Source organism: Spea bombifrons, chromosome 2, assembly GCF_027358695.1.
Source record: "Spea bombifrons isolate aSpeBom1 chromosome 2, aSpeBom1.2.pri, whole genome shotgun sequence".
Taxonomy (NCBI): Eukaryota; Metazoa; Chordata; class Amphibia; order Anura; family Pelobatidae; genus Spea; species Spea bombifrons.
In genome coordinates this window covers 109396906-109408791 of record NC_071088.1, presented here as the reverse complement: position 1 = coordinate 109408791, position 11886 = coordinate 109396906, and the positions used below count along the sequence as shown (strand labels likewise).

General features: G+C 40.6%; 2 protein-coding genes across 2 annotated transcripts; one reads left to right on the top strand and one right to left on the bottom strand.

Moving 5' to 3' along the window:
• The first annotated feature begins 1927 nt into the window (after window positions 1–1927).
• On the top strand, window positions 1928–7357 carry MED4 (mediator complex subunit 4). The gene is made up of 7 exons (XM_053457653.1): window positions 1928–2020; window positions 3015–3081; window positions 3444–3614; window positions 4809–4866; window positions 5997–6083; window positions 6413–6544; window positions 7029–7357. Exons 1-7 carry the CDS (start codon window positions 1950–1952, stop codon window positions 7199–7201), a joined length of 759 nt encoding a protein of 252 aa, XP_053313628.1. The 5' UTR covers window positions 1928–1949; the 3' UTR covers window positions 7202–7357.
• Window positions 7358–8762: 1405 nt separating this feature from the next.
• On the bottom strand, window positions 8763–11864 carry NUDT15 (nudix hydrolase 15). The gene is made up of 3 exons (XM_053455536.1): window positions 11653–11864; window positions 10675–10871; window positions 8763–8976 (listed from the first exon to the last, which is right to left on the bottom strand). The coding sequence occupies exons 1-3, from the start codon at window positions 11802–11804 to the stop codon at window positions 8837–8839; spliced, it is 489 nt and encodes a 162-aa protein (XP_053311511.1). The 5' UTR covers window positions 11805–11864; the 3' UTR covers window positions 8763–8836.
• Window positions 11865–11886: the final 22 nt, after the last annotated feature.

The following is an 11886-nucleotide window of genomic DNA, read 5'->3' as shown; positions in this document are numbered from 1 at the left end:
TGCCACACTTGGCAGCAACCACTGCAATCCAATGTTTGTGATTAGGGAATTTTGGCCGACTCTTCTTGGCAGAATTGTTTGATCCATTCAGAGGTGGACTTACTTGTGTGCTTCGGATCATTGTTCTGCTGCATAACCCAACTGCTCTTGAGCTTTAGGTCACAAACTGAATGGCAGACATTCTTTTTCTGGATTTTCTGGTAGAAAGCAGAATTCATAGTTCCAACAATTATGGCTAGTCAGCCAGGCCTTGAAACAGCAAAGCAGCCCCAAACCATCACACTACCAACACAGTGTTTGACTGTTGGTATGATGTTCTTATTGTGGAATTCTGTGATATATTTACGCTGTATAATCGGATTCATGTCTTTCAAAAAGTTCTACTCTTGACTTTTGAGTTCACAGATCAGCAGGGGTTTTCACTTTATAACTCAGCCATTAATGCCATTTTTGCACCCTTTCTTATTGTGGAATCATGACCACCGACCTTAACTGAGACAAGTTAGGCCTGCAGTTCTTTGCATTGTCTGGGTTCTTTCGTGACCTCCTGGGAAGGTTCACCACTGTTCCAAGTTTTCTCCTTTTGTAGATAATGGCTCTCACTGTGGATTTGTTGTATTCATAGAACCTTAGAAATGGCTTTGTAAACCTTTCCAGACTAATACACATACCTGGGAACTTCTGGTCTCCGGCTACCCGGAGACTTCCCTTGCGGGACGCGGCCAGGACTGCCCACTGACGTCAGCGGGCGGTCCTGTAGCGTTGGTGGGAGTTCCCACTGACGTCACTGGGAGGTCCCCCTGACGTCACTGGGAGGTCCCCCTGACGTCACTGGGAGGTCCCCCTGACGTCAATGGGAGGTCCCCCTGACGTCAATGGGAGGTCCCCCTGACGTCAATGGGAGGTCCCCCTGACGTCAATGGGAGGTCCCCCTGACGTCAATGGGAGGTCCCCCTGACGTCAATGGGAGGTCCCCCTGACGTCAATGGGAGGTCCCCCTGACGTCAATGGGAGGTCCCGCTGATGATAGCCTACTTTGCTTTGCAAGACTGGCTCTATTTAATTGATGTTTAGATTCAACAGGGCCGGCAGTAATCATGTCTGGGTGTGTCTACTATCAATTAAATTTGGTTAATTGGTTGATTTAGTAAACTAAGGTGGCAATTACTTTTTCACATAGGGCCATGTAGGGTTGGATAGCTTTTTTCCTATACATGAAATCATTGCTTTAAAACTCCTTTTTGTATTTGCTCTGGTTATCTTGTCTAATATTAAAATTAGTTGGATGATCTGAAACATATGTTTTTGCAAAAAATAGGAATTGAGAAAGGGGCAATTATTTTTTTCACAGCACTGTATACTAAAACATACTCAATCACACAGCATCACCTCTTGCGTCTCTCATACGTCTCACAGTGTGCTTCTTGCGCATCTCTCACAACTAACCTCATTCCCTTACCTTGCCTGGAGCTCTTCCTTATATCTGCTCACACATGCTGTGTGGCGTTACGTAAAACCGCAGTGCTCCTGCTGGTTGCAGTCCAAGAATTTTGGACCAGCTCAAGGGGTAATTGCCCCCCTCCCCCAGAGCTAGCCCACCCCTGCTTACAGCCCTAATACATTTTGTGTTATGTGTATAAGTTCAAAAGAAAGCACTATCTGTCATGGGAAGAATAATGTATTATTTGTGTGGGTAATGTAAATTAAAGTTTTCATATTTGAAGACTCTCAGACTCTCTTATAAAGTTCCCAGACATGACTACTTACTATTACTATAAAGGGGTTTATTTGTCCTTTTAAGACTTAAGCTCAAGGTTATGCGATGTATTGCTTGCACATCCCACCGCTAGGTGGCGCTGTTCTGTAGCGCGCCGCTCTATTTAGCCTTGTTGTTTCCTCTTAACCGGAGGCCTATGCCGCTCTTTACTCTGTGTTTCCCTTACTGGGCAATGGCGGCCTCCGACAAGAGTACCAAACAGAGGCTTCTCTCCGCGCTGGATGATCTGGAAGTGCTGTCCCGGTAAGGGGTTAATGCAGCGAAGTGATGTATTAACAATATGATAAGTGTTTATCGAGCTGGGGATGAAGCGGTTGGGTCCTTCGTATGCATCCGGGTGTTTGGGGACAGCGCGCGTCTGTGTGTTCGGTGGAAATTGTTAATGTTGAAGGTGTAGCCATTAGGTGCGATTCGGCTGAATGGATGCCTCTTTATGAAGGATGTTGCTTTAGTTCAATTAATTCCTCTATACATATTTCTCATTAGTGTTAGAAACGCATCAGGTTTATTTAATCTACCCCCTCAGTCCTGATTGTTTCATAAGTATATTTAATATGTAAATAAAGAGGCAGGTTTGTTACAATTCTAGTCGATCCTGCTAGGTGTGATTACCTTTTTTGAGACTATAGAGGGATTGTGCCAGCTGGTGATCTATAAAGTGACATTCCCTATGGTTTTCTGGTGCAGGGTAGACTGAGATCTTAATTTTGAAGCGGTTGTCGATTGCCATTCTTCTTATATAGAGCAGTAATCAGATGAGAAAAGTTACCCATGCCCTTTGTCTCATAGTGATATGTTCTATACATGCCCCATGTATACAAATATTTCACGTATGGCCACTGTCCGAAAACAAATGTACTGGGTTTTATATGTCTACAAAAATAAAATTTAAGGGAGAATTAGTATTTCTTTATTCCAATAATAGTGCTTTCATACACTTCTGTTACTCTGTAGTCTAACTTTGTAGATCATGTTATAGAACCGCAAAGAAAACCAGTGGTCCCCGGAGCGCCATAAGAGAGATGCTGCTTTATTACTTAGATTATGCACAATAAATTGCCCCTTGAGTTTAGCTGTGTGACCTGAACTGTCTTTGAGCTTCTTAGCCGTGTATTAAGTCACAAGGCCATTGTGACGTTGTATTCATCAGCTTCTTGTACTATGACTTCTGATGCTTCTGTGGAATGGTGTTATAACCCGTGTACTAATTTTTGTGACTCCTTTTTTTCCCCCCCAGGGAACTCATTGAAATGTTGGCACTTTCTAGAAACCAGAAGCTCAACCAGCCCGGGGAAGAGAATCAGGTGAATACAAAGAAGGCTCATGGGTGACATTAGTGTTAGAGACCAGATTGTAAAAACATCCATAGGTAAAAGGGTATCATTCCTGTATAACCTCCATTTATTGGTATCCATATGTTGGTGGAATTGTCACGTGTTTTCATGCATGCATCAGCAGTCTTCTGATACTTGCATCATTATCAATTAAAATCTGTTAGAGGGGACCATATGGCTTTACTGTTAAAAAAAAAAAAAAAAAAAAACTGGGTTCAAAAGGCACCCCAGTGCCCCATGCAGCCTCCTAGCAAAATTAGGGGAGGGTAAGTGAAGAGTTCTTGGTTTGTTTACTGCAACTTTTATATAATTATTTTAACATATCTTTATAGATTTTGGATTTGCTAATTCAGAGGGATGGGGAATTCCAGGAGCTTATAAAGCTGGCGTTCAGTCAAGGCAAAATTCACCAAGAAATGCAGCTGTTACAAAAGGAGGTTGAGAAGCGAGACAGTGATATTCAACAGCTGCAAAAACAACTCAAAGAAGCTGAACACATACTGGTGAGTGTGCATGAATTGCTGAAGGGAATGAGGCATAGTCCAGAGCAACCTTTTGTAGCCTGATCTTGGCATTTACATCTCCTTAATTTCTTCTACCTCCAATCGCATATTATATCTCTTATATATGTGTAGAAAATCTGAATCTGGGAGCTGGGATCCAAACGTATATTTATGTAGTGAGGCACTGAATTCCAACCAGCTACGGTGATCGTTTGCGTGAGGCTTCCAGAGCGCATACTGTATGCGTTCAGTCATTCAGCTGATTTCAGTGGGAGCGTTTCTCTGCTTTGCAGATGCATGGTTTTCATAAGGTGCATGAATGATATAAAGGTGCACTGTAGAGTACGTAATAAACACATTCATCGTTTGGTGCAGCTTTTTAGTGAAAGTGTCTGTCAACAGCCTGGACTCTTCCCCTGTTGGCAGGTGCCAGTACACTATCATTCAAGGAATGCTCAATCACACGATCTGACGTTGACTTCCGGTAGATGTTACTGCTGACACCCACAAGAAGTTCACTTGAGGGCAGGAGAGGCTCAGCAGGGTTTTTCTAGACCCTGGCGTGCTCTCCCATTGCTCCCCTTGATGACTGATTGAAATTATTGCAATCTGCAATGCAGGGCTATGAAACCCTGCTTGCTGATCACATTTTAATCAGCACAGACGGATCAGGAGGAGGAGGAGGAGTAAATAAAACAATTTAATATAAATTGATTGGGTGCCCAGTGATGACATGGCATAAAAATTAGAGCTCCCCCAAAGGAATCTCTAGTCATACTGCACTGGAAACACAAAGTAAACATTATATATATCTCTTTACCACTAAACCCTTTAAGTCAAAAGTATTAAACTTTTGCAATCTTAAGTTTTCTTCTGTACTGTATGTATATAGAAGAAAACTTAAGATTGCAAAAAGAAATTCTGTTTTAGTATAGGCCTTTATCTATTATCACTAATTATGTTTTAGTTGTGCATATTTTAAAGTTCCTACTTCTGGACAAAATGATGTATAATTTGTTTGGGTTCATTAAATATGGTAAAAATTACATATTTTGGTTCTTTGGTTATGAAAACCTCCAGGACTGAAGAGGTTAAGAAGCTATGTTTTTTTCTGTCTCTTTCTACAATACAAGATTGCATTGATTGTACAGGGTACACACATTTTTACATATTTTTCTTTTCTTTTAATTTAAGGCAACTGCTGTTTACCAAGCTAAGGAAAAACTTAAGTCAATAGAGAAGGCAAGAAAAGGTAAATTCGTAAGATTGGGAAAATATACCAGTAATTCTCTTATATGGGATTGATTAGAAATTTTAGGGCACTGGCTGAATCCACGCCGTATGAATTTTAGTACAATGTGTGACCATTAGCTGTATTTTTGCGGAACCTGTTGCTAATAACCAATGTGCATATGCATCAAGAAGCAAAACCAGCACAATAATGTGTGTGACGTGTCAGAGGAGAAAACTCTGGTTTTCAGTACTCCATCATATCCACACAGACCCAAGTTTTTAGTTGAAAAAGCTGTAACGGGCAATCTTATACAAACAAATGTCGTTTTATTCACAGAATAAAGTCCTATTTCTGAACTAATCTACAGTACTGTTTGCTGTACAGGATTATATGCAAATATATTCTGTTATGTTAACCCTGTCACCTCCCCCTCTTCAATGACGGTGTCCCTATAAACATGATTGCCACCCCAGTAAATAACACTAATTTAATTTGGCCATGGATGGGTGCCTAAAACAAATAAGTTAAAGGCATTAGACCTGAAACAACGAATCGATAAAATCGATAATAATCGATAACGGGAATCGTTGTCGACGATTTCCGTTATCGATTAATCGAGTGATCGATTCGTCGTTGGAGCGCTTGGCTCCTTTCACTTACCTCCGCCAGCGTTCCCCCGTTTCTGCTGCATAGCTCTGTAGTGTCCGTCTGCTTGAAGTTATGTAATGACGGATGTGACGCGCGTGAACGATGAAGATTTGAATAAAGTTTTGCGGTTGAACGTTGTAAGTGGAACGATTCGGTAGCGGAGGTACGTATAGAGAGAGAGAGAGAGAGAGAGAGAGAATGATTGCCGGGTGGGAAACCGATGGGGCAGAGTGTGGGTGGGTGCAGGGCATTTTATTAAATATTGTTTTTTTTATCCGATTACTCGATTAATCGAAAAAATAATCGGCCAACTAATCGATTATTAAAATAATCGTTAGTTGCAGCCCTAAAAGGCATACCCACAAGTCTCTCTCTGCATTTCTCTTTAATCACCGAGCATGTGTATTTTCAGATACGTAAACACTATTTGTTACAAGTAAAATAGGCTATTGGTTTCTATGAGCTAAACTGATTTTTGTTTAATTTTATTTTTTACGAAGGTTCCATTTCCTCTGAAGAACTTATTAAATATGCCCATCGGATTAGTGCAAGCAATGCTGTGTGTGCTCCTTTGACTTGGGTGCCAGGTAATCTAATTTAGATTTTTAATGTCTTCAGTTGATGGATGATAAAATTCTCTGGTAGCTAATAATGTTGATGGCAGACAATTTACTCTTCAAAGATAAGTGTGTATGTATATAAAGATATTATAGTGAGTTGTAATGCATAACACAAAATAGGCTGAAAAGATTTTGCTAGTTAAATCTTTGTTCAGAAAACATTTTAAACCCGATAGATTGGTACCCGATGCTTTGTAATGTTCTCTTAGAAAAAAAAACATGATTACATGTAAACTTTTTTTTTTTTTTTTCTCTCAACACAAAACTAAGCAATTTTTCTTCCCTTTAAATGCCAGGTGATCCACGGCGGCCGTACCCTACAGATTTGGAAATGAGAAGTGGCCTGCTTGGTCAGATGAGCAATCTGCCCACTAATGGCGTCAATGGGCATTTACCAGGGGATGCGCTTGCCGCAGGAAGGCTACCAGGTGAAATGAATAGTATTATGGCATGTAGTGTGTGGACATATGCCAATCGTATGCATTGTTTTTTACATAACCCTATTATTGGACTGGGCATGTGCACTGGCTAACAGGAGATGTGTTCTTGCGCACCTACACAAGCCAAGAAGTTGGGTTGGGGATGCAGGGAAACAGTACAAATACACAGGGAAGATTGTGATGAATCTGTCCATTGTGTTTGCATTGAGGAGGAAAAAAAGTTAATTGAAAGGTGGCGCTTCGCTATCATATGCATAGAATTATATTTGCTTGAGTGTGCCCAAAGTCAGAATCCAAGGGTTATTTTTATTTTTTAGCAGCAGTCCATAAAGTATACACTGATCTAGGAGACCAGAGAACTAGTTTAATATCCTCTTGATGTCAAGTCAGACTTTGGCCAGTTAGATACCATGTGTGTTTGAAAAGCAATTTTGCTAGTAATTTTAATTTTACTTGTTTTTTCTTTTGTTAGACGTCTTGGCTCCACAGTACCCATGGCAGTCGAGTGATATATCCATGAACATGCTGCCGCCAAACCACAGCAATGAATTTTTAATGGAATCTCTGGGGCCAAATAAAGAGAATGAAGATGACGTTGAAGTCATGTCAACAGATTCCTCCAGCAGCAGCAGTGACTCTGATTAACTTTCAGTGGAAAGAAAGGCCGCTTTATGAGAGCACGAACGTAAAATTATTTTGTGCGGGACATATTGGCAACCTTGCAGAATTTGTTTTGCATTAATGCCAGGGTAAAAAAAAACGTACTGATTTTGTTATCAACGGATGACAGTTTTGTATAAATATATATATTTTTTTCTGACATGCTTGCTAAATGTAATGTTACTAGAGAATGCAATTTTCTGTCATTTGGTTAGTTTTTCTAATGCCGAAGACCTACCTAAGTGTTAAAAAGCCAGATCATATAAAAGGATATACTTTAAACTTAGTGGGGTTTTTTTCCTGCCCTTTACTTTAGACCCTTTAATTGTATATTTGTTATAGGTGTGATACATCTATATTTTATTACTTTAATACTTTCCCTGAAAGTAACTGTACAACCACTGTTGTATATACAGCCTGTTTATTGCATTGTTTGTATAAATGTATTTAAATTTCATGTTTTTGCCTGTACATGTATCCTCACATGACTTCAGCCCTTTTTTCTGGTGCTTTTTACATATTTTTATCAGAATCTTTTGATAAATGTAAAAGCTGGGGCATGTCTAGCTTTTGGAATAAAGAAATAAAATAGGTTAATAGGCCTGTGCAAACTGCGGCCGTTAATGTACTGCATTTAAAACACCGTTTTCAATATTAGCTATACTATGTGCACCATATTGCGATACAGATTTCCGTTTCTGCTAGGTAACTGTTAACCGTTTGTTTTAATTTTTATGTGATACCCCTAATCTATCAAATTTTAAGAAATTGTACTATTAACCCCTTAAGGGCAATGGACAGTCCCAAAACCCATTGAAAATAATGCATTTTGAGCCCGTACATTGACGGGCTTTGTCCTTAAGGGGCTAAACAAACTTTTGCAGTTGGGCTTCTGCTGGAGCATTAAGTGTTAGCAGTGTATTGGTGCCCAGTGCCATTACGTTGTTTGTGTCGAGTTACAGCAATGGAATTATGCTGGTTCCAGACAATCATTAGACAATCCAATCTCCTGCCGGTCAGAGCATCGAATCATAGGAGAGAGGTCTTTCACGCCCTCCTTGTTGTATGACCATTGTTTCAAGAATTATATGGGACATGCTTTATCAAACACTAAATTAACTCTAAAAAAAACCCCAAACTTATTTAAGCTTCCACCGCCATTCATGTTACTATCATTGTGTATGTTATGTGCCTGCGTGTTGCATGATTTTTGTGCCCATCAATCCAGGGGACTTAACTTGGGAAGAGGCAAATATATATTTATATTTTTAGACCTTTTCGTTTTAGTATATAGCCACTCTTAATAACTTAATATTGTAACATTACATATTTATTACACAGGACTTCAGCTATTTGAAATTGGGGGTTCATGGTCTTTTTTTATTCATATTTTTATTTATGAATTGAATAACTAACAGTAATGATTTCCCAGCCATATTTCTTTCAGGTGTGTTAATATGTACATAAATCTACATTTTAAAACATAACTAATTACATAACCGTTTCACCAGATCTAAGTCCGCTCCACCCATTCCTACTCCTCATATTCCAGTCCATTACATGTTTTTAAACATGTACAATCCAAAGCTTCATTAATTGCGCTTGCATGTTACGTGGGTCCTACAGATTGTTTTCTGTATGAGGCTGGAGATGATTGAAATCTTCACTGAAGGGATTGTAGCCTTGCTGTCTCAAACCACACAAAGCCCAGAAGAGCTGCTCATTTGGAGGAAATTCTTCCCATTGAATCCATTTCCAGCCTGCAAAAAACACAATCCATTTGTTTTGAAACCGTGAAGATCTTCAGTTAATGCTATGGGATGAACAAATGTAATAGATGCCTCAGCATTTACCTAACAAAGTTTAGTTAATGCGAGACTTGAAAAGTTATTAAATTTAGTGGTTAAATACAGGGTGTCACGGACGCGAGGCTACAATCTGCCGGGCATGAAAGGGTTAAATGAAAATCTGATTTAGCCAAGTGTATTCATGTCCAGTTTTTTTTTTTTTTTTTTTTTTTTTTATAAATGGGAATGCGTTACAAGCTGCTATCAATGAAAGCTATGAGTTCAAGTACAAACGCAGAACTGTTATGTTGCTTAAACAAAACAATGGACATGAAAACGGTATGAAAATAAACAAGCAGTAAACAAAGTAAAGTAATCGTTGGGAATCTCCGGATGTTAAAGGCTCTTGGCAAAAGAAATTCAAGTTAATTCAAAACATTTCCCTTCCGTGTCTCTATTTGACCATCCATTTGGTGTCAGACGGGAGGGAAGCATGCAGACCCAGGCACTTTACGGCACTCAATGAGTTAGAGCAAAACACCCAACAGCAAATTCTCGCCTGATAGTTGAAAATGTCATGTTTGGTTGTTATGGTAACCTGTATATTAAGTCTGGGTTGATGATGCCCCCCCATCTTATTACAACTGTATAGGTAACAAATATCCCTTGTCTACTTGTCAGTGAAATGACACTTTCTTATTGTTCTGGCCCCATTTAACCCCCTCCTGCCATGTTCACCATCAGTCAGGATGTCACGCTTTCACTGTACAGTACATCTTCTGCCTAACATGATGCTAAGTGCTGTGTCCCCAGTGCCTGGTTCCTGTAAGTCTGATCTACCCAATCCAGACTTCTACAAACTAACTCCCTATGAGGGTTGTTACAAGACTGTCCCTGCTGGCGGCAGCTAAATTGTAGAACGCCGCAACTTACCCCCAACCGGAGGACAGCAGGATTCCCCTGGAACACTCTATGGATCGGGAATCAGCCTCGGTCTGCTAAAACCTTGAGCGGTTGTCGCTCCCCAATAAAGCCTCCTATCATTAAGATATTTGGGGACAAGTGAAGCAAAGGTGGGAGGCTTTGGGGGTCACCCCATTAGGGGGACCCTGTTTTCCGTACACTGGGACTGTTCCGAGCAGAGTGCCAGGGAAAAGGGCACCTGGCAGACAGCCAGAATGTTTATTATAGATATATTTCAACGAGGTCTGTGTGTATAAATGTGTCTCCTTTAATTCGATGAAAAGTATTTCTTTCCACCCTTCACCAAGTTTTGACTGATTGTTTGGGTGGGGAGCTTTATATCACTTAACACTATGGGCAAAAGGGAGAGATTCTGGTCGAGATCCTTGGAGCTCCGTCACATCTGCTGGCTAACCCTCCATCCCTTTAGCCTCGCTACTTGTCAAAAGTTTCAATTACCAAACACAATTTATTTAAGGAAGAAAAGATTACATTATAAGCTACCGTTATTACCCAACTTCAAAAAGCCCAGGAGTAAGGGTGCAACTTCTCCAAAGCTTACCCTGTTGCTTAACATGTTTAAGCTTCCAATAAAGAACCAATCTGTCTTATTAAGTAAGTTCTAGAAATGTTTCACAATGACCGTTTGAAACATGTTACTGGGAGGAATGAATCAAACTGGCTACGCTTCAGTGGAAGCGAACATACCTTCGTTTTTTTCAGGCTCTCTGTTTACTGGTTCTGATGGGTAACTTGTATCTAGTTGGCCTTTCATGATAATTGTGATGTAATGATAGTTATCCTTCAGACTGACAGAGTTCACCACCGATGCAAAGTGGACATTAGTGAGGTGAAGTCCCGCTTCTTCCAAGGTCTCCCGTTTGGCACAAGACTCCCAGGTTTCCCTAAAGAAACAAAGAATGTCAGTACTTTATTATCATCGGTAGGGAGATGAGGCAACATTTTCATAAACTCAAGCTTTGTATCATTTATAATCACACGATGGGAGATGCGATTATTTTATTACTGAACCGAATCCAATACTTTACAACTAAATGCAGCATTAAAGCATTACATTTCTAGTGCTGCTCAATGCCCACACCCTTCCTAAAAATAATGACTTAATCAAGAAAAAGTTTGATCATTTTTGCTGGGAATGCTTGACTTGTGCTGCAAAAGCAGGCACTGATAGGCTGTTGCCATAGAAACTGAAAAACCTTTGGTGTCATTTTTGTGTAGTATTTGGTTGTCTACTACGAAAAGTTAGGCAATAATCAAACGACTTGTGTTTCATGAACCTGCACAATGTGCCCTATGAGTAAGTATGCATTCTGCAGGATTATTAAACACAGCATTGGCTGTCATGGTGCTTTGTGATCACTACAAGTCACAATCACAAGGTGGAAAAAGCAAATAAAAAGGGTAAGGGAGGGCCACGTTCAGACACAGCCTCACAACAATCCAATTTCCAACGTTGGGAATCAGGTATACTTTGTACGCACACGCAGCAGCCATGTTCCCGGAGACATAATTCCCCATAAATGGTCTCTGGGAATATGGCTGCAACATCCGGCTAACTTGTCACGCTGCTGTCAATACAAACATTATGGTCACACAGTGTGTGTACGCAAAATGAGTGCGTCGTTACTCCGGCAACAGCATGAAGTCGGATCAGACAACACATACCCGAATTCCAAATGCCCCCCGGGAAGTTGGTACATGCCGGCTCCGGGCGATTTCTTCCTCTTTCCAAGCAACACACAACCGGGGTGTAGAGGGCTAGTGATAACCACCCCGACACCGACCCCAGGTCTGGGAGAAGCAACCGGTCCGTTCATTTTCCACCTGACAAAGATTCCCGCGCCGAGCGTCAGGGGCCGAGTAGTGCCGGTACAGGAAGATCTCTGATTGGCTGACTGC